This window comes from Cupressus sempervirens, chromosome 10 (assembly GCF_028749045.1).
Source record: "Cupressus sempervirens isolate cs-2001-9-10 chromosome 10, ASM2874904v1, whole genome shotgun sequence".
In the NCBI taxonomy this organism is placed as follows: Eukaryota; Viridiplantae; Streptophyta; class Pinopsida; order Cupressales; family Cupressaceae; genus Cupressus; species Cupressus sempervirens.
In genome coordinates, this window is record NC_143127.1 from 364,816,315 (window position 1) to 364,842,306 (window position 25,992).

Below are 25,992 nucleotides of genomic sequence, written 5' to 3' on the forward strand. Positions count from 1 at the left end.
AAGAGGTCCACCAAGGAATTTGTGGTGCCCATTTCAGTGGCCTTATGTTAAAGAAAAATCTTCATAGAATGCGTTACTATTGGCCTACTATGGAAGCATATGCCTATCATTTTGAGAAGAGATGTGTTCCTTGTCAACAACATGATGATTTGATACACACCCTTGCCAAAGACCTTCAACCCACCATCACTCCATGCCCCTTTTCTCGTTGGGGATTTGATCTTGTTGGTCAAGTATACCCAAATTCTAAAAATGGCCACAAGTATATTATTGCCACCACTAAGTACTTCACAAAGTGGGTTGAGGCTATCCCATTAACCTACACCACCAAAAAATAGATTTCAAAGTTCATCTTGAACTATATTATCTATCATTTCGGTATACCTCAAGATATCATGACTGATAATGGAGCACCTTTCAAAAATTAGGAAGTTGCCACATTGTGTAGGAAATTCAAAATCACCCAACATTTTTCCACCAAATACTACACCCAAGGCAATGGCCAAGCTGAAGCTACAAATAAAACCATTTTGAAAATCCTAAAGAAAATTGTTAACACAACTGGCCATGATTGGCACCTCCAAATTTCTCCTACCCTTTGGGCCTACCGTACCTCCATCTGTATCCCCATAAGAGCCACTCCATTTTCCCTTGTTTATGGTTATAAAGTTGTCTTACCCATCAAAATTGAGCTCCCTTCCCTCAAAATCTCTCTCGAGAATTTGATGTCTGAAGAAGAATACTAAGCTGCTCACTTGCAAGAGCTGCAACTCCTCAATGAGAGATGCCTCAATGCCCTAAACCACCTCTATGTGTATCAAAATCGTCTTCATCTTGAGTATCACAAAAAAGTCAAGCCACAGAAATTTGAGTTGGGTGACTTAGTTTTGCAGCATAACATTAAGAATCTCTAGAACTGTGAAAAGAAAGGAAAATTTGAAGCTAATTGGCTTAGTCTATTTATCATTACAACCAAATATGGTTCTAGGGCATATCAAATTGTCATTCCAGAGGGAGATCTGCTCCTTGAGCCTGTAAATATCTAACATCTCAAGCGATTCTATGCTTGAATCTTGCAGTTCCTATACAGTGTTGTTATAGTCCCACAAAAATAAAAAATAAAAAATAGAAAAATCCAAAAAAATCATAAAATGTTCCTAAAAAAAGAATAAAAAGAAGAAAAAGTTCCTAAAAAATGCATTTTGGTCCATTATCTATTAAGCTCATCTCACTTCACCCCATTCCACCATTTCATGTCCTTTTGTGCAAAGTCTTATCTAGCTTATGCTTTTCATGCATCTAATAAAAATACTTCTAGTCTACAAGGCATTTTCTCATCGAGTGTTTGTTCAAATCCCATTACACTGAGCTTTTTCCACAACAAGACTTAAAAAAATCACCTTTGAGACTTAATGATTCGAGAAACTTGTTCTTTTCATAGGACTTGCCACCAAACAACTTGCGATAACCAACGTCAAACAAAACACACTTTCATAGGATGAATCCTTCATATACATGGTAGTATGACATTCACCTCTAGACCTTAAGGTTCTTGGCAAGAACTATGGACTGAATGACTACTTGGTAATGAGGTCTCTTTTTGGTTGATTTCATTTTGTGTGTTAGTGGAAGCCTTTTATGGTGCACCTTGATCTTCCATATTTTGGTCATACCTGAGTCGCTCCCATTGACTACACATGTTGATTGTGGTATGATCTATTTTTGAGGCTTTAATGCATATGTGTCAGTTTTGGGTTGTGCTTATGCGTTGCACAATGGGGGCAATGGGTTAGTACACTTTCCATCAAAGATCCTTAAAAAGACTTTGGGTGTACCTAGACCTCTCCAAGGCATATATGACATTTTTTCCATCATGACTATGCAAACTACACATATTGTTCTAAAGTCTCTAGTCTACGCAAAGGAGCCTTGTCATTTATGCTTATATAGCATATAATGCATAAACTCCTTTGCAAAATCAAACTAAGGTGTGCTCTTTCATATAAGCACAACTGAATCTCTTGGTATCATGTAGTTAGGGTTCATGTAGTATAGGGTTTCATTGAGCCATGCTTGAGACAAGGGTCTTGTTTATTTCCCCCCTCCTGCTATGCTACCTGGTTCTTACAAGTGAGAAGTTTTGACACATGTCCATTCATTAGGTTCATTCATGTTACATTAGGTTCATTTCACTTTGCATTAGTAGTTACTGACATTTTAAGATACATTCATTATTCATTAGGATTTTTATTCATTATTAGATTGCATCATTAGTTCATCACATTAATTCAATACATGCATCCATTATAAACATCATATCTAGTGGCATACACATCATAAAATCATCTCATAATACATATAGTGCATCTATACATGTCAACATAACACAATGCATCCATCTCATAGTAGCCAACAAACTTGCATCATACACATGTTAGGCATCATATATATAAATCATATGCAATATCACATCACACACATCTTGCATCACAAATGTTAGTATCCACATCATAGATATCATATGCATAATCATAATCATACATGTACACATAGGCCCATCGAATCATGTCATATATATATGAAAAAAAATGCATGTCTATACAGTCTGTATACAAAAGAATCATATAGAATCATTGTGAACAAATACATCATCAAAAACTCATTGCATCTACATCTCTATCAAAACTACTCACTGTACAAAATCTAGAAGTTAAGCTATGAGGGCCCAGCCCCCCCTGTACCCCCACCTCGTGGAGGTCGGCACTATCCCACATACTACTCTAACTTGTCTCTGCCTCTGATAGTCCATGAGCTTGAGGCTGCCTAGAAATTAGGTTGTTGTTGGTTGGCTGACACGACATTATGATATAATGACCTATAATAGGCTACCTCTTGGACTACTCGTGTCTCTATCTGGTGAGTCACCATCGCCTCCCACATAAATACCATCGCTGCCCCAAGCTGTATTACTTGCTTGGCTATGTCTTGTTGCCAACGGTACTCATCTAGCTATGCTTGATGGGTGTCCCGCTCTTCCCGTAGTGTTGCTACCTCACACTAGAGGGCCTCTATCTTTGTGTGGTCCTCCACATCCTCCCCCATATAAAAATTGGCAAACTCATCAACATCCACCCATGCTTGTAGGGCTACTAAAGCCTCTTGCGCACTATCCACCCTAGCCCTTTGTGCTTGTAGTACCGCCAAGGCCTGCTAGGCAATGTCTGCTCGTACCTGCTCAACCTATACTTGACCCTGGAGTCAGAAAATCTCTGTATGGAGACTATCCCCCTCTTCCCTCACCATGTATGCATCCTCTAGCCCTGGTGACATCTGTACCTGTGGCCCTGGCGATATCTGTACCTATGGACCTTGTCTTGGTGCCCTCCTTGCCCAGGCTTTGTGCCCCCATGGTCCCTCCTACACCCCTTGTGTTGGCAAAGGCATCATCATTGCTTGCCCCCCATCCCCTGCACCGTCACCCTCTCCCTGCACCTGCTCTACCAGCAGTGGTGCCCTAGGCACTGTCAATCTAACGTGCTAATGTGTTGCCCACCACTATGCATATGCTAGTTTCATACTTGCGTCCCCTTGATCCTACTCATGAACCCAAGGAACTGGCTACATGGATCGACAAGAAATTTGTGCCAATCATAGGTTGGTCCCATGATCCCATAACCTATTGTACTCTCATGACACCACATGATATAAGAATCTATCTGGTAATACATCCTGTACTCTCTCAAACTGCCTCCGCACCCTAGAGGGCATATATCTCATAATCACATGCATCAAGTGTCCATTGACCCAACAATTTTTTTGCATATATGGGAGATACCCCTTGTCCTCTGAGTCATCCTCTCCCCTAGCTACCAATATGTTGCCCCATCACTCTACACTATCATATGGTATCCACTTGAACATAATGATCTCATCTAGGCATTGGCATCAAAATCCCACTGACTTTGTGGATGTGTACTGAATGGGTGGCCTATACCTGCATGTGAATGGCTCCCCAAGTTATCATGTCTCCCTTCTAGTGATCGGTCGTGTGATGCAAATATGCTCCTAGGACCATACCATCAGCAATGTCAGTCCCAGCCCCATAGTCCTATGTGTCATGTATGCACACATGTGTAGATCATGGTACAGCTTTGCCAGAATAGTCTACCCCTAGTAATAAATTGCACCATCCTCCTATAGTAGGGCGCTGAGCACTCATGTCCATCCAATAGGAAACCCATGCTTGACACTGTCTGGCACCATCCTCTAGATAAGAGATACCATGTATATAGCCAATTAGGGCAATCTTTGCTCTAGCACCTCCCGCTATGTCAGCCATGATCTATGAATAGGAAGTCTTTGTCGTCACCACCTAAAGCACTCCCGTAGAAAGGGATCTACACCCTCCAGTACATACTTGGGATACATCCCCCGAATGGGCAGTCATAATATCCTCCACACATCAAGCAGCATAATCATAACCTCTCTAGTCGACAAATGGAAGTTGGATGTCGAGATGTGTCATTGCTCTATCAGCGCTGAATATGCTCTCAGGTCGGGCCACTCATGTACATGCTCTAGCCCATAGAGTCGAACATGTCTCCACTACACCTTCATCAATCACTCCTCTAGCACCATGGTCAGAGGATAGTTCTCCCTCGACCTAAACACCATCATCTTCTCCTACAACATAGACATGCTAATTGTAAGTTTCCTTTATCTCATGACTACCCCCTGTCTAAGGCATCCTCTCCTACCCTCTGCTGATTTGTCCCAATCGACGTAGATGCTCATTAGCATAGATACCAATTTGTGTAGATGCTGTTTGACATAGATTTTGATCAGTGCATACAACAGTTTGCAGAGATGTCATTTTAGCATCTCTGGCGATTGTGCAGATGTCAATTTTCTAACTAGTGGCTACTAGTTTGTCATCTGTGGAGACAACGACTTGTCGACCATCATCTCCACTCCCCTTTCTTACCTCCTTATCATCTATGCAGACGATAGGATGTCTTCTGTCATCTCCGTAGACCCCCTTTCTCCCTTTTGTCATCTACATAGATGACAAGATAGATCATGTTGTCTTCGTAGACGTTATATTCATTGTTTTGTTGTCTACATAGATGACAGGGCGAAGACTATCTTCTCTACCCTGACCACTTTTGTACCCTATTTATGGCATAATAAATGCACCTTAAGCTACCAAAATGAAAAATTGACAAGCTGGGTTAGTTGACTCACCAGTGGGCCCATCTCTACTGGTCTCTGGTGCTCCTAGATGTGCTCACCCAGCTATAATCACTCGATAGGGTCCATGCTCACTCTACTTCTCTGCTCTCTAAGTGTGCAAATGACCCTTCCTTGAGCCCCTTGGAGGCTTATATAAGCCCTCCAAAGACCCCTTTTTGAGCCCATTTCCCTTCCAAGTCATGTCAGTCCCCTATTTTTACTCACAAATTATGCAACTTTTTCATTTATCCCATTTTCTTCTCATTTCCTTTCTTCCAAAGACCTTTTCACGAAAATTGCCCAAAATTTATTTTTTGTGCAATTTTGTGAGGGGGCACCCTCCTCCTTTGTCATCACTTCAACATCACTCCTAGGACTCCTATCCCTTCTGAGGCAACCTATATTTTCTTTTCTTTGATATAATGTCGTCCCGACATCATATCAAAGAGGGGCATATGCTTAAAATCATCCCAAACACTATATTAATTTATTTAATATTTCCCTTGACACTATAATTAATTAATTATTAATTAATTATATTGATTATATTTTTGTACTTATTTATTTAATTAAATAAGTTCACTTTTCTAATGTATTTAAATTTAATTTAAATACTTCCATCCCTAATGTATTAAATTTATTTAATACATGATCCTCCATAAATCCTCCTTTTAAATAAATTCTATTTATTTAGTTCTCTCCATCTCCATTAATTTCTAAACTTATGATTAAATTAAATTATATTTAATTTAATCTTAAACCTAGCCTAAAACCTACTCTACAACCATCACTTTCATCCTTTTAAGCCTACCCACTACTTAATCCCGCTTAATCACCCTAAACACCTTGTTAAACCCCATTTTAATCCTAAGTGTGTGCTCACACATGTGTGACGAACCTTCACACTTTCCACACCCCTCATGCCTTTCACACCTCTTACATCTTTGTCCCCCACTCCTTTCTTCAAGTTTGCTCACACATGTGTGAGCAAACTTTTGAATGTTGAACATTTGTATGGCTTGCTTACATGTCTCCTTGTGACACCTATGTGGATGCCACATAGATTCCACTTCACCAGGGCATCTCTCAAGCCTATAAATAGAGCCCTTGTCTCAAGAATTTTCATCTCCCTCACATGCATTGTTATCATACTAGTTTGTCATTTGAGCTTGTTAGTGATTTTTCATGTTGCATACTAACCTTTGGTAGTTGATAATTTTCATTGCATTTGCATTGCTAGATTAGCTTTTTTCTTACATTTCCATTCTCATTTCACTTGCATATTAGATTAGTTTCTTTCTTGCATTTCCACCTCCATATCCTTGAATTCTCTCAATCATGGCTGCTTCCATAGCCATTATTTGAGGTGTTCTTCATTCATTTAGCATAGGATCATTATCATACTTGCATTTTTCTATCAAGAGATTCACCATAATTGTGTTTTGGGAGAGTACATCAACATCCCTTCAATCTAAACACACCAATAAGGCCTCTCATGGGTGCCTTTGTTGAACTATTTGGGGTTGCTTGAGGACTTGGTCTTTTAGTTGTTTTGAGTTGCAAAACTCAAGCAAGTGTTGGTTATCTTTCACTTGATTTTGAATGCTTCATATATTTATTGTAGCTAATGTTTGCTTGTTTTCTCTTGCTTCCAATAGGCAGGTTTTCTTGCATACAATATTTTATATAAAAATAAAGTTATAATATAATTATTATTATCTATGATTTCATATCTATAAAGTTTCAATTTATTATTAGAAAAAAGAAAAATTACATAGATGTAATTTAGTAACAGAGATTGAATTATTCATATTAACATAATATTGTACATATTATCTTCTTAATATAGATGGTGTGAAATTTATCCTTAAAAACATAAAATCAAAATAGTGATTAACATATGTTAAAAAAAATAGTACTATGGTTAATTATTAAGAATGAAATTTTAAAATATTTTAAAATAGGACAAAAACATAAAGTCAAAATAGTGATTAACATATGTTAAAAAAAATATTATTGTGATTAATTATTAAGAATGAAATTTTAAAATATTTAAAAACTATTATGTAATAATTAGTATTAAAAAGATATATACTTTTATTAATGACAATAAAATTTGTCCCAACTTGTCATTTGCATTGTTGTATGAAAATCATATACTTAATTAATAAATTATATGAAAATACAATGTTTGTATTTTTTTTTTGGGTATATATCTTATTATTTATGGTTAAAGATTTAGTTGAATATGTTAGTCGAATGAGAACTTTTTGTAAAAGTATATTGTTCCCTCATGAAAAATGTATACACTAGTAGTCTTCTTCTTCTAATTTATATTCTCTATAATTTCCTCCTCTTGTTGTACACACTTCTTCCTCCCACATTTCTCAAAGTCCATATTTAGGAAGTTGATGGCTATAATGCCAATTTTCTCTATGTACTACAAACCTTTATCATGGAATATATAACTATAAATTTTCATGTTTTAAAAAAAAATGTTTGTTTATATGTAAGCTAAATTGAAAATATTTATCAATAAATATTATAAAACTTGTTTCATAATTATTTTAAAATTATTGAAAAATATGTATTTAACAAGAAATATAAAAAATTATTATTTGAAATAATCTTTTTAGTATTACATGTAATTCAAAAGTTACAAACCCTTAAAAAATTAGATACATAGTCAATGTAGATTTTTTGGCTAAAAAAATATTATCAAAATTTTGTTTCAATTTTATTTTAAATTTATTGAAAAATAAGTAATTAACAAGAATTACCAAAATAATTATTTGAAAAACATCCTTTTAGTATGGATTAGAAGATGTAAAAAATAAATGTTAAATTGTAACATACAATAAATAGTAAAAAATTAAAGTATGTTTTTTTTAACTTGAACATTTTATTATTATTTTAATTTTGTTACAAGTTTTTTTAAATATTAACTTTGTAAGAGTAAATGTCACACTTATATAATATAATAATATTATTTCCCTATAATTATATTATATCAATATATAATTATCTAACTAAACTAAAATCATGAATAAAAATTAATCTTACATATAAGAGATAGTGGAAGAAGTAGAAGAAGCCAAAGGAGAGGAGGAGGAGGAGGAAGACAAAGAGGAAGAAGAGGAAGAGGAAGAAGATGAAGAAGAAGAGAAAGATGAAGATGAATAGGAAGAGGAAGTGGAAGAAGAAGAGGAAGATGTGATTTTTGATTCCACTTTAGTGAATTGGTTGATATTGTATCAAAATAATATTGAAAGCCTCTCCAACATCATCACCATAAATAGTTGACAAATAATACATGGTGTAAGCCATACAAACCACTTTATTCAATCTATGCAAATTTGTAAAATTGAAATAGTAAAAGAAGTTGTGGAAAAATAATACAATACATGAGAGTTGTGGGAAAAGTAGTGCATTTTCCATGGGAATTAAAGTATGACAATTATTCGAAAAGGAGAACAAAAAGAAGAACAAAAACTAGGAAGACGAGAAGAAGAAAAAGGAAAAAAAGGAAAAAAAGAAGGAGAAGAAGGAGGAGGAGGAGGAGACGAATAAGGAGGAGAATAAGGAGGAGGATAAGGAGACGAAAATGAGGAATATGATAAGAAAGGGATGGAGAATGTGCCGAAGGAAAAAAAGGAGACAAAGAAGAAGACCAAGATGGAGGAGGATAAGGGGAAAATGAAGTGGAAGGAGGAGTAGTAGGAGAGAGAAAAGGAGAAGATGAAGAATAAGACACAAAATAAGAAGAAAAGCAAGGAGGAGAAAAATAAGAAGAAAGAGAAAAGGGAAAAAAGAAGGTGGCAAAGGAGGAGAAAAAGAAAGCTAGGCTATGGAGAAAAGTTCAAAAGATGAATAAGTAGAAGAAGTAGGAGAAAACGAAGGAAAAGAAGAAGTAAAAAAAAGGAGGAGAATAAGAAGAAAAATATAGCAAAAAAGAGAAAATGCAACAAAAGACACAACAAAGGACTTAAAAATAGAAGCAATGAAATGTTAGTTCTATATCGCTCTATTGGCCTAACTATTGCACCTCCTTTAGGTGCAATCGCTAGTATAATATACATTGGAGTTATATTCCATCTATCTTCCACAAATAAAAAACCATAGCATAACCTATTATTGTTTACATGCATCAATTAATACAATTTGTCAAAAAATGGTGACCATATACGAGAACAAACCCTAAAATCAAAGCATTTCACTTCATTTCATTTTGGCATTTTTTTGGAACCTTTCCCATAGATGTTGACTTGATAGAACATGGGATTTGAATGGAAAATGTTAGAATTTTCTAGTTCTTTAGAAACCTCTATAGTAAAAATTGGTCATCCTTTTATTGGCAGAGTACTCTGAATCTTTTAGCTCTCATTTTTGTGTAGATTTACATTTATTTGGGGAAATGTTAATTCTTCATGATTTACAAAACTTGACATCTATGATATTTTGAAGAATCCTATGCATTATTTTTAACTTTTTAAAGATTTTTGAGACCCTTTTCTATAAATAATAGGTATAGATATACATGGAACAATATTAAAAAAGGTTTTAGCTACATAGATAAAAGGTTAGATAGATTTGTTTTTAAAGGTGACTTTGTAACATTTAATATTTTGGTTGAATCTTCTATCCTACCTTATGCAGTTTCATATCACTTCCCAGCCAAACTAAAAATACTTATGGGTAGTAAACCCACTAGAAATCCCTTCAAGCTAGAAATTTGTGGTTTAATGACCTTGGCTTTCCATATATTTTAGAGATATGGTGGTAAGAGGAATCTTTTACTGGATCTAGAATGTATTTCTTGTGGTAAAGTAAAAATATCTTAAAAAGAAAATATTAAAATGAAATAAGAAACACTTCAAAAATATATTTGGAGAAAATTTAGAAATAGATCAAAATTGGTAACTTGAATGAAGAAGTCATCAAATTTGGTATGGATAATGATGAATTTCTCCAAGAAATGGATCTTCTATCAAAATGAGAAGATATTTTGACAAAAGAAGAAATCTCTTGGAGACAAAAGTCAACGGAGACTTGGTTTTTGTAAGGAACTCAAAACACAAAAAAAAATCCATAACAACATCTTGAATAGGCATAATGTAAATAGAAGTTATAGAATCAAGAGTTTAGAAGGGGAGCTAATAGAAGACCTTGAGATGTTGGCTAAAGAATTAATCTCCTTCCATACTAATACACTAAATAATTGGGGATCCTCTAACTTAATACCTTAAAAAAAGATGTTGAAACTCATTCCTAAATTAATTGTTGAGATTATGTGCATTGCACACACTACATAATATTGTTTATATTATTGTATGCAAAAATTAGTGACAATGCAGAAAAGACTAATCTAATCTATTAGTGCACACCCAATGAAGCTAAAAATGATGTTAGAATTGCTTTAGAATAACAAAGAGGTTTTGTGTGGGAGGGGGGGGGGGGGTGTCAATCGGTTATTCAATGTCCAAATGTCCTATTCAAACTTTTCACTAAGTATAGTGAAATCATTCAACCATTCATCCATCCAAGCTTTAACTTATTTAATCAGCAAGTTATTGTAAATCAGCATGCAAGTAAAACACACATGACATAGTGATTTACGTGGAAACCCAATTTGGGAAAAACCACCAGTAACATGCTACTTAATTTTCACCCTTTTGAAGTGATGCCCTATTAAAGGCTTACAACACACTATTAGATGTGACCTTATTAGGGGATTTAACCACCTTGTTAGAAGTGGGCCTGATTAGAGGACTTTAGAACATTCACTTGGAATGCCACCTTGTTAAAGGATTTAAAAATGGTTGTTAGGCCAACCTAAGTCCATAGGATTTTCAGATCTAATACAATTGCTAGAGAGTATTAGAAAATCTTGACCTGACTACAACATACAACTTATCTTATAGATCTTAGATCACTTCTCAGCTCATACCCTTGCCTAGCCTTCAATCTCTGCAACTCTTAACAAATTGCCTTTTCTTTCAAGCTTGGTCCTTGAGTCTCCATACTCAATATACCAGTGCAATCATCTCTTCATGATCACTCATTGAAGCAGAGCCTTTGTGCTCTTCCTTCTCCTAGATGTCTCCTTCTTGACACCCTTTCAACCACTTCGTAGATTTGGCACTTCAGCAACAATAGTATCAGCAGCTCTTTGCTTCTTGGTTTATGACTTCTTAAATAGAAGTCTTGGAGTTCCTTTTCTCGCTCAATCCTTCTATTTTTTCAATTTTAATTCATATGGATTAGGTAGGATTCATTGTATCTAACCCATATTCTATTTCCTCCAGAAACTTCTTGAATAATCCTTTAGAATTCGTCCAAAAATGGTTTACATAAGATTCTGTGCCAATAGCTCATCATCCTTATCTTCCAACTCCTTCATAAAATTCAATGCAATCACCATGTTAGCTTAGATTTGGCGAATCTTCATCATTTGAAATAATGCAATAGCTCAGTACTATTGAAATATTGGTGCTCAGCACATACTATGTTACTCAGCATCAACTATGTTTTTCCTGATGCTCGGCACCTAAACATCACTCGGCATCAACTGAAAATTTTTTGATGCTCGGCACTCGATCTTTACTCAACACTTGAAGATCACTGGACACACACTAGAAATGTTTGTTACTCAGCTTCTACTAAAAATTTGCTCGGCTTCAACTAACTTGCTTAGCACCTACTGATGATCTTAGTTAAAGCTTTGCAGTCAACCTTGTTACAACTTATTCTTCCAATGTATCTAAGTGTGAGCAACCTCTGTATCTTTGAGTATGTCATCAATACATTACTTAACCATTGCCTTAACTGATCCTTGCACTTCATTACAACATCATAACTCAACTTTTCCTTTAGGTTCTCTTGTTACCTCTTGTTGATCAAATCCTCTTCATCAATCAACTAAGTGATAGTATTTGGATCTTATAAGCAAATCCCATTCCTACAAATAGCAGGTTTGACATCAATGACAAAACAATGATTGAAAACATTCTTTTACAATAATCTCCCTCTTTGATCTTCAACAACAATGATGTTTTTAATCAAATTTCCAACAAATGAGACTTTTATCTTCACTTACCTAGCTGCAACATGTCTCTATTGTCCTCCTAAGCTTGAGTTTCTTGATTTTTGCAAGCTCTCAGACCCAAATTAGCTCCTCTCTTCAAGATGCTTGAAGATGTTGGAGATTATAAAATTTCAATGCACTTCTATGCTAAATGAACCTAGAATTCTATATGAACTAAAGAAAATGATGAATGTAGATGGATGAGAAACTAATAACTCTAATGAAATTGATGAAAATGCTATAGATTTTTCTTGATAATGTGCTTGATTGACAAAATATGTTTAGTATGCATGTTGCTTGATTGCTAATTCGCTTCACTAACTTGATTGCTAATTTGATTGATTGATTAGCTTGTATGAGGGAATGAAGGTTCCTTTTATGGACATTGGGATGACCCTCGCTTAGGTTGCAACATTTGATGGTAGAGATAAAACATAGGACACATGGATAGATGAGATTGAATTAGTTGAGGGAGTTGAGAGAAAAAGGGACTTAGTTAGAATGTGAGAGAAATACTAGGAAAGGGAAGACACATGGAATGTATCTTATGAAGACCCTTAAGAAGACCCTAGCCTTAAGGGTGACTCCTGGACACGTGTCTGATGTGTCATCTTTGACCCTATCAGGTGGATTGACTATCTCCTATTGGATAGGGAAGATGAGGAGGACTTTTTCACCCAGAGACATGTATCCCATTGACCAAGTTAGATGAGGACACATACCCCTTAGTTAGAATGTGAGAGAAATACTAGGAAAGGGAAGACACATGGATTGTACAAAGACCCTCAAGAAGACCCTAGCCTTAAGGGTGACTCCTGGACATGTGTCTCATGTGTCATCTTTGACCCTATGAGGTGGATTGACTATCTCCTATTGGATAGGGAAGATGAGGACTTTGTCACCCAAAGACATGTGTCCCATTGACCAAGTCAGATGAGGACACATACCCCTTTTTGGCCCCATAAAATAGGACACATGGGTGATGATAAATAAGATAATTTAATAATTAATTAAAATTAATTATTTGCACAAATATGATGTGGCACATGACATGGACTCAATAGGTGGACTAGTAGACTTAGTCACTTAGGTGAGTGTATAACTTCAATAAATCACTTAATAGGATTATTTAGGTGACTTAAGATAGTGCAACTAACATACGTGAATTAGCTTAATAAATTAAATAATTTATTAATGCTAATAAAAGAATAATTATTAATTAAATATTAAAAAACTTAATTAATTAACAAAAAATGAATTAACTTAATAAATTAAACAATTTATTAAGATTAATTCGAGAAAGACCTTAACTAGATATTAAAATATTTAATTAATTTACTTGATATTTTTTAAGTGTATACATTTTTCCCCTCTTTGAAATAATCTGTGAACAACACATTATTTCAAAGACAGTTGCCCCTGCCCCAAGAATTTGAATGACAGACTCGACGGGATTACCCCTTGAAAGATTGATCAATTTTTTGTTGAATTTTTTCTTTTCTTTTTGAAATTGAAGATTAAGTTGAGAAATATTTCAATAAGGATATGTAGATAAATGGTGAAAAGAACAAAGAATGAAGTAAGTTGATGCATCATAAAAACACTCTGAAGCATAGGAGACCCCACAAGTATATAAAAGACAAAGAAGTAATGGATGACTCATCATTTGTACACTTGGCATTTGGAGATTGGATGAGAGCTAGCCAAGTGAATATGTCGTTCCCAATTGTAGAACATCATTTTGAGTGAGTGCAAAGATACTAGTAGCTAGTCAACTTTAGTGAGTCGCTATGTTATCGATACCTCTTAGTCAATGATAGATTTAGCATAATTTGTTGATAGAGTTGATAGATTTTTTGCTGTAATTTTTTATACATTTTTATAGTATGTTAGGATAGCTAGAAGAAAATTACAATTTTCAGTTAGGAAAAATAGATGCATAATTCTAGTGCACAAATGTGTAGCTATATTGAGTTCATCTACAAAAGCAAGACATTAATGCACAACTATGCATTCATCCAATAAGGAATTACATAGAAAGTCAAAAATTGCATATTTGATGAATCATCTCATTTGTATAATACACTTACACATTTGTTTGTTGTGGCTATACTTTTATTTACAATGCACATTGGGCTAGTATTGATGCACAAATATTTAGGGTTTGTTCACATTTTTCATAAATGTGCATCCATTTAGGGGTTAGCCACATTTGCCTCAAATAGTTGCACAAATATTGATTATGCATAGTTGTGGGACGGCATTGCACATCTGTGATACAAAACTGTGCATCAATGTTGATTCATAAGATGTCAATAGAAAATATAAAATAATGGTCTTGTTGTTCAACTAGGAATAACTGATATTACTAATGCAAGCATCATTGTAGCAACATGAGATAGAAACCCAATTAGGCTTAGACAAATGATAGATTTGTCAAAAAATATTTGATAAAATTAGTTGTTGGATAAAATGATTAGATCAAATTCTAGATCATAGATGTACGAAATGTCTAATGTCATCCCATGTTGATTTGTGTAGTAGGATATATCAGATATCTTGGTGTCGAGGGAGATATTAGCAGCATAATGAGTTAGAGGAGTGTCAAGATATTTTTAGAGATGAGGATATGGAGGATTATGAGATTAGTTGGGAGTTCATGTTATAGATTTATGACCCACTCCCCACAGTATTAGTAGCCATGATATCTGGATATACTTGTCTAGATGGGAGATCGAGGGGATTCCCAATAGGATGGGGGAAAACTTTGTAGAGGATGATGAAGGAGGGAACCTAATTTTCTTAAGGAGTGTGTTTGCTAGCACACTTATATCATTATCTTCATTAGGTGGTGTATCATAACAATGCATCTTTATCAACAAGTGTGACATTGTTACATGTCTGGACATGAGAGCACATAGTTGTTACATGACCAATTCATATGACATTCAGGGGTGTAAGACAACCATATGTAAATCTATTTTTGGTTATTCATTACTAACCTAAGCTAGGTAGGCTTGGATACTAGAGATATGTGCTTAACACACTTGATTCAGTGGCATGGAGACCTTATTTAGACTGTGAGGACTGGGATGATGAGAGGGAGTTGGGTTACTATTTTGAGACTAGATGGTTGATTAGTTGGACTCCACATATCTTAGAGAGATAGTTAGTAGGTCATGTACAAAGAAAGTTTGGGCAAGTATAAGGGATGCCCTAGGGTGAAGCTGAGTTTTTCCACACTCATTAGGAGAGGAGAGATTGGGGATTGATGCCCTCATATAAGGTTTCCCTATAGGAGTTTCAAAAAATGCCATTCTAGACATGGACTTTAAGGGGAGATGTAGTAGATTTGGGTACAATAGGAGAGTATGAGAGATATCTAGAGAGGCATCCCTTTCTCAAGATATCTTCACTAGATGAGCCACCTCCAATGACTAGAGAAAATAGGAGAGGATAGAGGAGTAGATGCAATGATAGAGGTGGTGATCAAGGACCACCTCTAAGTAGAGGAAGAGATGAGGGAGGTATAGTTAGAGATAGAGGACCAAGACTAGTTCCTTAACCTTCAGTGTAGAGATAGGTTCCTTACAAATACCTAGAGCAACAGGACAAGGAGAGGAGGTGGAGAGGCCTAGACAGAAGGATCCATCATAGGATTTTCCATAGGATATAGAGATGGGATAGGAGGATCCATACTTTTAGATGCATGAGCAAGAGGATGAGGTGGATTGGGCAGCAAAGGAGTATGTTGAGGTTGAGAGACAGGAAACAAGGATTCCTTAGTTGGAGCAGGGAATAGAGAGGGAGTGAGATAGAGCACTAGAGAGACTGGAGAGAGTCGAGACTCTATTGGAGTAGAAGGAGAGGAATCAAGACTTAGGCCTAAATGTAGAGATCATGAGTTTGATTTTAAGAGCAGGCAGGGAGATTACCTATTGGAGAGAGGCTTATGAGAGAGTTATCCCGGAGGACCAAATGATGTGGAGCTTCAAAGAGAGCTCCTATTATGGTAGAACATGAGCTAGATAACATAGAGAGAGTGGAGATGTAGCCAAGCTACCTCCTAGGCGAGATATTGGGAGATAGACAAAAAGATTGGTAAAGTAGAGGGTAGAGGACCATCTATTCCTTGACAATGAGATTGACACATAGAGTCAGGTGGTAGTGCTAGTTAGACATTTTTGTACACACTTTGGACATAGATCTTGTATTTTGATGGAGTATGTACTTTGAAACATTTTTTATTATCATGTGATATCATCAACTATTGGATATTGTATATTATATTTTTTATTATGCATGGCAATGGGACAATGGACATTGGACACCTATTATTTTGTTGATTACATGGAGTTTCTATAATGTTTATGCATGATGGATACTGACATATGATTATGTAGGATATGACATGATTTCTCTTGCAACTCTATACATGTTTTATGATGTCCTATGATGTGATGTTACTATTTGATATGCTATAATATTGTTATTGGCTTGTCTTCTATATGTGTTTATTATGGTAGATGAAAATATTTTATGGATGACCTATTTCATGCAATATTTTTAAATGATATATTATGGCCATTGGTTACTAGATGATACAATAATGTACTTTGTTTTACCATGTGTGGATGCACCTAATATTATGTGGATGGAACAAACATGATATTTGTTTAAGAATAAATATGGGCATTCATGACACTATATTAATAAATTAATATGAATATAATATAATGTGATTTGTATGATTTATAATGTGATGCCTAAAATGACAAATAAAAAGTAAGTAAAATGAATAATGCAATTGACCTAATGTAAAATGATAAATGCATATAAACAATGATAAGAAGTAAAATCACCTTCTAATCATGGAAAACTATATGGAATGCAAATATTTTTTATTTATATCCATTAGCTTCAATTAGAATAATAACAATGTCTCCTCCTAAAAAAAACTAATGGAAGAACTAAAAGACTTAGAAGAATGAATTTATAATCTATAAAAGGAACCTCACCCACTAATGAGATGAATATGTAGGTAAATGTAACTATAGATGCAACACTAAAATTCATAATATCCTATTCTTTTGTAGCATCTTGATCCGAAGGTGACATGAATGGTTTATCACCATTTAGCTATTTATTGTTGTAAGAGAACACAAACATCATGGTATCATTAAACTAGGATGACTAGAGCATTCTTACATGGATTTTAATATTGCAAGCTTGACAAGCATCTAGGTATAATTAAACCGAGATGACTTGAGTTTTGCTTGCATGATCAACATACAAGGATTATTTTCTAATTCATCTTATGAACATATATTTGAAGTCAAGGTATGTGTGGCATGTCATAATCCAAGCAATAGTGTGAAAAACAAAGTTGTCATCATAGAATGCTTATTAGATATATGAAGGCACTTATGCATAGATACCCCCAAAAAAAAAAAATCCACTCAATTATGATAGAAAATACCCCTCAAAACAACAATCAAAGAAACATATCATGTTTCATCCTGGTTATTCTAGTCATGTCATATGAGAGTAATTAACTCATACCAATGACACATCCATGAATAACATAAGAACATGATAATAATGAAATCAAAGTGATGAATGTATGTACTCCAATAAATAATCAAAAATTGTTACTAAATGTGCAAATCTCTTGCCAAAGATCTCGTTATGGTTTTGTGTGATTGTTTGTATTTTGGATAAGTTGAATTTTTGGTGTAGGTAACAATTTTAGTGATTATACCAAGTTATGAGTCAACATTTAATTTCTCTGTTGACGTATAGTTTTATTAATGTTTTTTGCTTGGAGATTGTTAAAGAGGAATCCCTTTTCTTCCTCTTTTGAGTCATGACTTGTCAAAGATCCACTTCCAGAACTAGGTCAAGGACATGCCCCTAGTTAGGTATTGAACTAACTTATCAAGGATGGAGAAAGACATGCATGTAGATTCTAATCCAAACCAAGCTATGATAGAACTATATATATATATATATATGGTAGACCACATAGGTAGCCAATTTATTATGGATATGTACAAATGAGGCGATGGAGGGTGAGAAACTTTATTATGGATATAGACAATGAGACGAAGAATTCAGAAGAATCCTTAGAGATGAAGATATAACTTGTCACAAATGATGCTTGTTGCCAGGTTTTCACCACTTGCTATTTATTGGATTTATTTTTTAATTTATTTTTTGCATTTTTTTTTGTATTTTTTCATCCCTTGTACTAGGATTTTCAAACATAGAAAATTTTAAGGTGTATGTTGTTAATAGGTTCATCCAATAGCTCACCCTCAGAAGTTGATAATTACTATGCCCCAAATCCAAATACAATAGTAGTTACAAAAGGACCTAGCCAGTTTGTTGCTCTTTTCTCTATCTACTTGATTCTTTGGATTATGTCTTAGTACTAGGTCACCCACTTTATATTCTTTGGGTTTCACTTTGTTGTTGAACTAATGGGACATCTATTGATGATAAGCTTTCAAATGGTCAAAGGCTTTCTATCTCCTCTCATCCAACAATTCCAACTCTTATAATTGTGATACTTCATAGTCTTCATTTGGAACAAGATCTCTTAATGTCACTCTTAGAGAGGGTTACTTGACATCGAGGGGAAGGATAGCTTCTAAAATGAAAACAAGATAATATGGAGTGGCTAAAGTAGGTGGACGAATGGATGTACGATAAGCCCACAGTGTTGGACTGAGTTGAACATGCCAGACATGACCAACGTTATTGATAGTCTTTTTAAGGATCTTGACAATGATCTTATTAGATCCTTTAGCTTGATCATTTCCTTATGGGAAATAAATGGAGGAGGCATGATGGTTGATATGAAACTTCTCACATATATCATTGATATCCTTATTTTGAAATTGTTTACCATCATCTGTGACTATAGACATTGCAATAGCACATTGATAGATGATATAGTTAAGGATAAACATGGGAGCTTCTTTTCTAGTCGTGGTTATGACTGGAATGGCCCCAACTCATTTGGTAAAATATTTCATTACAGTTATGATGAATCTGTGGTCATTAGAAGAAGATGGATGAATTTCCCCAATGAGATCGAATCCCCACTAACTGAATGGACATATTGTCATAAACGAATAAAGTTGCCATGCTAGTGCATGAATTAGATTCCCATATATTTGGTACTTTTTACATTTTCTAGAATATTGAAAAGAATTAGACTCCATTGTAGGCCAATAATAACCCATATGCATAATCTTCTTAGCCAAAGAAGGACCACTCAAGTATGAAACACATATACCCTCATGTACTTCTTGTAAATCAATTTGAGACACATCATGTTTGAGACATCGTAAGAGAGTATCCTCAAAACCTCATCGATATAGGGTGTCAGTAATTAATGTGTAACAATATGTTTGGCAAAGGAAGTTTCTCTTTTGGTTTTGGGATAGGTTAGACGATAAGATATTATCTTTTAAACAGGCATAATTTTTTTTATAAAGCAGGGATTCTTGACCCCCCAGATGACATATAATTATAGAATCAAGATCATCATAAGAAAGATAAGACAAAGGTTCCACTAAGAACTCAAAATGGGCTTGTGTATTTTCCATATTGAGGAAAGAAGCAATTGTCACCATGGCATCTGCAACTTTGTTATCTTGTTGTGGAATCTCCTCAAATGTGATCATTTTGAAATATTGTTTGAAGTCATCCGCCATACACTTATATGGTAATAACTTGTCATCTTTAGTTTGATACTCCTCATTAACTTGATTAATGATCATTTGAGAGTATCCATAAATGTTCAACTCTGTTATTTTCCACTGTATTTCCATTTTAAGTCATATTAGCAATGCTTCATATTCTGCCATGTTACATGTATAGGGGAATAACAACTTGTAAGATTTGGGTATTGTGCATTCTTGTGGTGCAACAAATAATACTCCTACTTCAGAACCATTTTGGGTGTATGATCCATCGAAGTATGTTGCCTGACTTTCAGTCACCCTTTTTTTTTTGGCAATATTGAGTCATATAGTCATCAAGTCAGTCTGGTGTCTAGGTCTAGATCTCCCCTAGGATAGGAAGTCTTTGTCAAGTTCATTTTCATTTGCCATCTTGTTTCAAGCTGGTTGGGTTATTATCAGAGTTTCATTTCTTTGGGTAGGTTGTAGATCCTAACCCGGCAGAGACTTGTACTTCAATGGATGTTTCTTTTTTAGGCAGAAGAATGGTTTCAAGACATGATTTTCAGATGCCACAAGGAATTAGAGGAAAAGTCTTCATAATGACACATCGACAAAATTAGCATTTGGATGATTCAGTTCGTACTCTATATGATTATGTGTACATTCAGCCGTTGAGATCTTCGTTATACTAATGAATGCATTGACAATAGAGAGGCTCTTTGTTTGGATGTAGATATTCAAAGAGGTCTTTTCCATATAGTTGATTGATCTCTAGACTATATTGAAGAATGTAATGATGCCGATATTCAGCATACAAACATCTTTAAAATAGAAGTATGATGCTATGATGGAGCATGATCAAGAACTATAAAGTTTTAAAAATGAATCTCAGTGATGTGTCGGTCAAATTGGTGACCAAACAGAAATTGGAGAAAGAGGAATAAATCTTAGTGATGGGCAAAAGCAAAGGATACAGATTGCACGTGCTTTATATCAAGATGCTGATATTTATCTTTTTGATGATCCTTTTAGTGTTGTTGATGCTCACACTGGGACACACATTTTCCAGGAATGCCTACTTCATATTCTGGGTTCAAAAACTGTCATCTATGTAACTCACCAAGTCAAATTTTTATATAGAGCTGACCTCATTTTGGTAATGCGAGATGGTGAGATCACCCAGGCTGGAAAATATGCAACTCCAACTGGACGTATACTAAATCGGGCATCAACAGATCAGAATAAAGTGGATCAAATTATTCCTTTTCAGCTAGGAAGTTTAGCTTTCTCAGTCATACAGCTTTTGGGAATAGTAGCAGTCATGTCTCAAGTTGCTTGGCAGGTCTTCATTGTGCTTATACCCATATTTGCAATTTGTATATGGTATCAGCAAAGTTACATTGTGACTTCTAGAGAACTTGTTAGGTTGATTGGAGTTTGTAAGGGTCCTGTCATACAGCATTTTGCAGAATCAATCTCCGGGGCAGCCACAATTAGAAGTTTTGACCAGGAATCTCGATTCATGGATACAAATCTACATTTGATTGACAAATTTTCCAGACCCAGTTTCCACAATGCCGTGGCCATGCGGTGGCTTTGCTTTCGGCTGGATATTTTATCAAATACTGTATTTGTGATTTCTCTGGTTCTTGTGCTTGGCTTGCCAGAAAGTATAATTAATCCAAAAATTGCAGGCTTGGGAATAACATATGGGCTGAATCTGAACCTTACACAAGCCTTGCTGATATGGACCCTCTGCTATGTGGAAAACAATGTGATATCTGTAGAGAGAATAGTACAGTACTCACGGATACCCAGCGAACCACCAATGGTTATAGAGAATTCAAGACCAAGCTCTTGCTGGCCATCAAAAGCAAAAATCAATATAATTGATCTTCAGGTTCGCTATGGGCCCCATCTTCCACTTGTTTTAAAAGGAATTTCATGCACTTTTCCTGGAGGGAAGAAGGTGGGAATTGTAGGACGGACATGCTATGGGAAATCTACTCTGATTCAAACCCTCTTTCGAATTATAGATCCACTGAGAGGCAGAATAGTCATTGACGGGATTGATATCTTAATAATAGGCTTGCACGATCTAAGATCTAGAATAAGCATTATTCCACAAGACCCGACAATGTTTGAAGGCACTATAAGGAATAATCTAGATCCCTTGGGAGACTACTCAGATGATGAGATTTGGAAGGCTTTGGAGGAATGCCAGCTGGGTCTTGTACCTCATGCTACGTTACATCTGGATCTTTCTCTCGTTCGGCTGTGAATTTCAATGCTGGATGCAAAAGTGTAGTGTCGAATATTGTAATGGCTATAACAATCATGGTGACTCTTTTGGTTGTCACTCCACTCTTCTACACACACCTGTGGCCTTCTCATAGCGGTGGGTGTTTCTGTGCTTAAGATATTGCCGCATGTAACAAAGCCTCACACTGTGTTGCTTGGCAATATTTCCGAAACTGCTTTGTAGAGAAACATGGAACAATACAATGAAGCTTTGAGAGTGTCCGGGTTTCTCATTGAATCACCAATTTACTTTGCTAACTCCATCTACCTTAGAGAAGGGATATCGAGATGGGTTCAAGATGAAGAAGAGAGAACAGAAAAAGAAAATGAAGAGTTTTCCAAGATTCAGTTCTGAATAACCAAAGAAAGAAGTAACCGAACAGTCAGTTCTGAAATGGAAGAGCAACCGAAGGGTTATGGAAGAGTATTATTTAGTGAAGATTCTTTTCTGTAGAAAGGGGTCTTCTTCTCAACTGCAGACAGTCAGAGAGCTGGAACAGAAGAGAGGGCATTTTAGTTTAGATATTTTATTGCATTGCATATAGGTTCTGTTTTTTCTGCATACAGTCAGAGAGCTGGAGTAGAGGGAAGAGCATTCAATTTTCTACATTTTCATTCATGCATTAGAGATGGATATTTTGGTTCTTTGTAATAGATTTGGCTGTAGACTGTAAAAAAATGTAATCTGAATATTATGTTTGTTGTGTTCAAAACAAGAAAGGTGTTGTTATGAGTCAGAGCATTTAGGCATCACTTTTTTTTTATTACTTCCAATTGGAGTATTGTTATAATCAGTCTTAAGTAGTTTCTTGCATTCTCAGCTAAATGGTGAATGGGTGATAGATCAGAGTACTTTCATTTGTTCATGTTGCAAAGTTTCAGATGTTTTCTTTTTAACTTTATGTCGCTGCATTTGTATAACTAACATCATTATTGCATCATCGATGCCGAGGAGTCATAAGATGTGTGAGTTCTCAAAGTTGGCTAGGTTTAGGATCTAAATTTTGCCTGAGTTAATCTTGCCTAGGATTGACTTAGTTTTCCTCTTTCATTCTCGGGTTAAGAACGCACCCAGTTAGTTTAGGCAATAAAACAAATTCATTGCATATCATTTCATAAGGGAGCTGTACCTTCCAATTCAGAGGAAATCTATCAATCTCATGATAGATTATCCAACTGTTGGCATCTAATTGTTCTTTCAGATTTGGACATTTGGAGAGTTTATTTAGAAGAACAATCTGTTTACCTATAGATTTTTGGCGACTCCGCTGGGGACTGGAAAAGAAGATCAGTGTTTAGATTTTACTTCCTTAGTATTATTGTTATCTCTGCAAGAAGTTGGCGACTCCATTTTTATTCTCATATTTTCTGGTTGAAGAGTCCAGTGCTTTTATTCTCAGAAACTTTAGAGATTGGCGACTCCGTTGTAAAAAGATCATGCCTATTAGAACAGATTTTTGAAGAGCTTGCTGAAAAATTGGTTGCTCATGATCGAGGTAACATCATTATCTTTCCATAAATTTGATTCAGATTTCTGTTACTCTATTGTGCAAATAATCACAATAAATGTATCAAGGTCAAATTCCTCTGAGAAATGATTTAAAATATAAAAAGAGACTTTCGCCATCTATGAAAGAGATTGTGATTGATGATGATCCTATGCTTCAACAACTCTAGAGTAAATTTAAAGAGAGTATCAGTTATGCCACAAGAAACAACTTGAATATAGCTCAAGACCATCGGTCTAGAGAATTTTGGAAGCTGATTGAAAAGAGATTCTATGTTCTCCAGGAGTTCAGACAGAAAAGCACTGATGTGAATTCTAAAAAGGATGCTTTATCTCCTCCCATCTTCGCTGCTTTAAGAGAGCCTAAATTTTCTTCATCCTTAGTGTTACCATGGATGAGCCATCAGCATGAAGAAAGTAATCAACATAAAAAGCATTTCCAGCTAGAACCATCACAAGAAGAAGAAAAGATTGTTACTATTCCTTGCTTCTCAACAGTATTTCCTGTGGAATCATTAGTTACACCTTTAGATCCATCATTTAAGGTTGGAAATGAGATTTGTTCTCCTAATGCTGAACCTAATGCAGTAAGTATGAATCTAGAACCACTCTCAGAACTACAAACAAAAGAATTAGTTTCGGTCCAGCATGCTGAAATCATTAAAGTTGCAGAAAGCATTCCTAAAGTGGATAGAATCAATAAGCAGAATGAAGAGATCATATCAACCAATGGTTTGAGTTCTGAACAGCAAGAGAAGCCTGGTTTCCCAAAAGCGCGACTTTCAGATAGCCTTCTCAATGATGAAGAATTGGTAAGAACAGTTGACAAAGAATTTCCTTTCATACCTTCATTTACCTCTAATTTTAAAAGTTTCAGATTTGAAGAAAATAAATGTAAACCTTTGCATGAAGTTTCTGATGAGAAAAATTAGATAGTTAATGAAAAACATGAAGAGTTGAATTCCATTGAAAATCTTTGTGAAATTGATTTTCAAGTTGCAAAGTTTTGTGATAATACTATATTAGAATCTATGTGTCTTGAAGAAAAAGTGGAAACATGTTTTGTCAAATTTGAAAATATGGTCAAAGAATTGATAAGCAAAATTGAAAGAGAAATTAATGGGGATGATGCTTCAAATTGTTGTCTTCCTGAAAATTATCTTGAAACAAATGTGCTGGTTGCATTTTTTAGTGGTCATCATACTAAGTCTGAGAATGTAACTTCTTATGAGATGGATGAAAGTGATAATGAATTACCTTGGAAGAGGCAACGACAAAAAGAACATTTCCAGCCTATGGAGATTTTTTAAGATCATGAAGAAAAGGTAAACAAAATTGAAAATATATCTATGTCTTCATTTCCTTGTGTTGATGAAAGATGTGAATCAGTTGAAAAGAATGTGGATGATTTTTCAAAGTGTTTTCCTGAAAACTATTCTAAGGCTGATGGACTTTTTGAAAATGGAATTTTTGATGCTACGGAAGAACATAATAGTGATGATTCCTTTTTTACTATGACTAATAAAGATCAGACTCTAGAAACATTTTGTTTTGAAGATGATACAATGCTGGATGTTGCTAATCAATTGTGTGTGGATGAAAAAGATATCCAGCTTATTGAAAATAATGTTGAAGAAATCAATGCGACAGCAGATTTGTTTTCCAGATTTAGTATTAGTTCTGATGCCTTGATATTTCGATTATCTACTACTTCATCACTCAAAATGTTTTTGTTTTAATTCCAATACTTAGATTTTTCATTGTTGGAATTGGAATTGTTGTTGTTGAAATTAGAGGAGCTAGCATTATCTTTTGTTTAAAGTTTTAGTTCTCCTTTTCGTACCATAGCTTCCTTGATCTTCACACCATTTTCTATGAGCTTTTTGAAGTTTTGTGGACATTGTAATTATACTCTATAACTCATGTCTGGTGTGAGATTTTTTATAAGGATCTCCATTTTTTGTGTGTTCAGGAATGATTCTTGAATATTTTGGCAAAAGGTGATGCCATCTTTGTAAGAAGGCAAGAAATGGTTCCCCATTCTTTTGTAATTGCAAAGGTCTATCATGATCACTTTGTGTCTAATATTGTAGGAATAATGTGTTACAAACATATCAACTAGCTCTTTAAAGGACTTAATACCTGGTGGTAACTTATAAAACCATTCCATAGCT

General features: G+C 35.1%; 1 protein-coding gene across 1 annotated transcript in view; it reads left to right on the forward strand.

Annotated features, from left to right (window-relative positions):
- Nucleotides 1-25,557, forward strand: part of LOC149534167 (uncharacterized) — a 104,575-nt gene extending 79,018 nt beyond the window's left edge. The window contains exons 2-5 of the mRNA XM_089805982.1: nucleotides 20,934-22,279; nucleotides 24,103-24,630; nucleotides 24,751-25,085; nucleotides 25,197-25,557. Of these exons, the coding sequence (XP_089662108.1) occupies nucleotides 20,934-22,279; nucleotides 24,103-24,630; nucleotides 24,751-25,085; nucleotides 25,197-25,557 (2,570 nt within the window). The remainder of the gene's footprint in view (nucleotides 1-20,933; nucleotides 22,280-24,102; nucleotides 24,631-24,750; nucleotides 25,086-25,196) is intronic.
- Nucleotides 25,558-25,992: the final 435 nt, after the last annotated feature.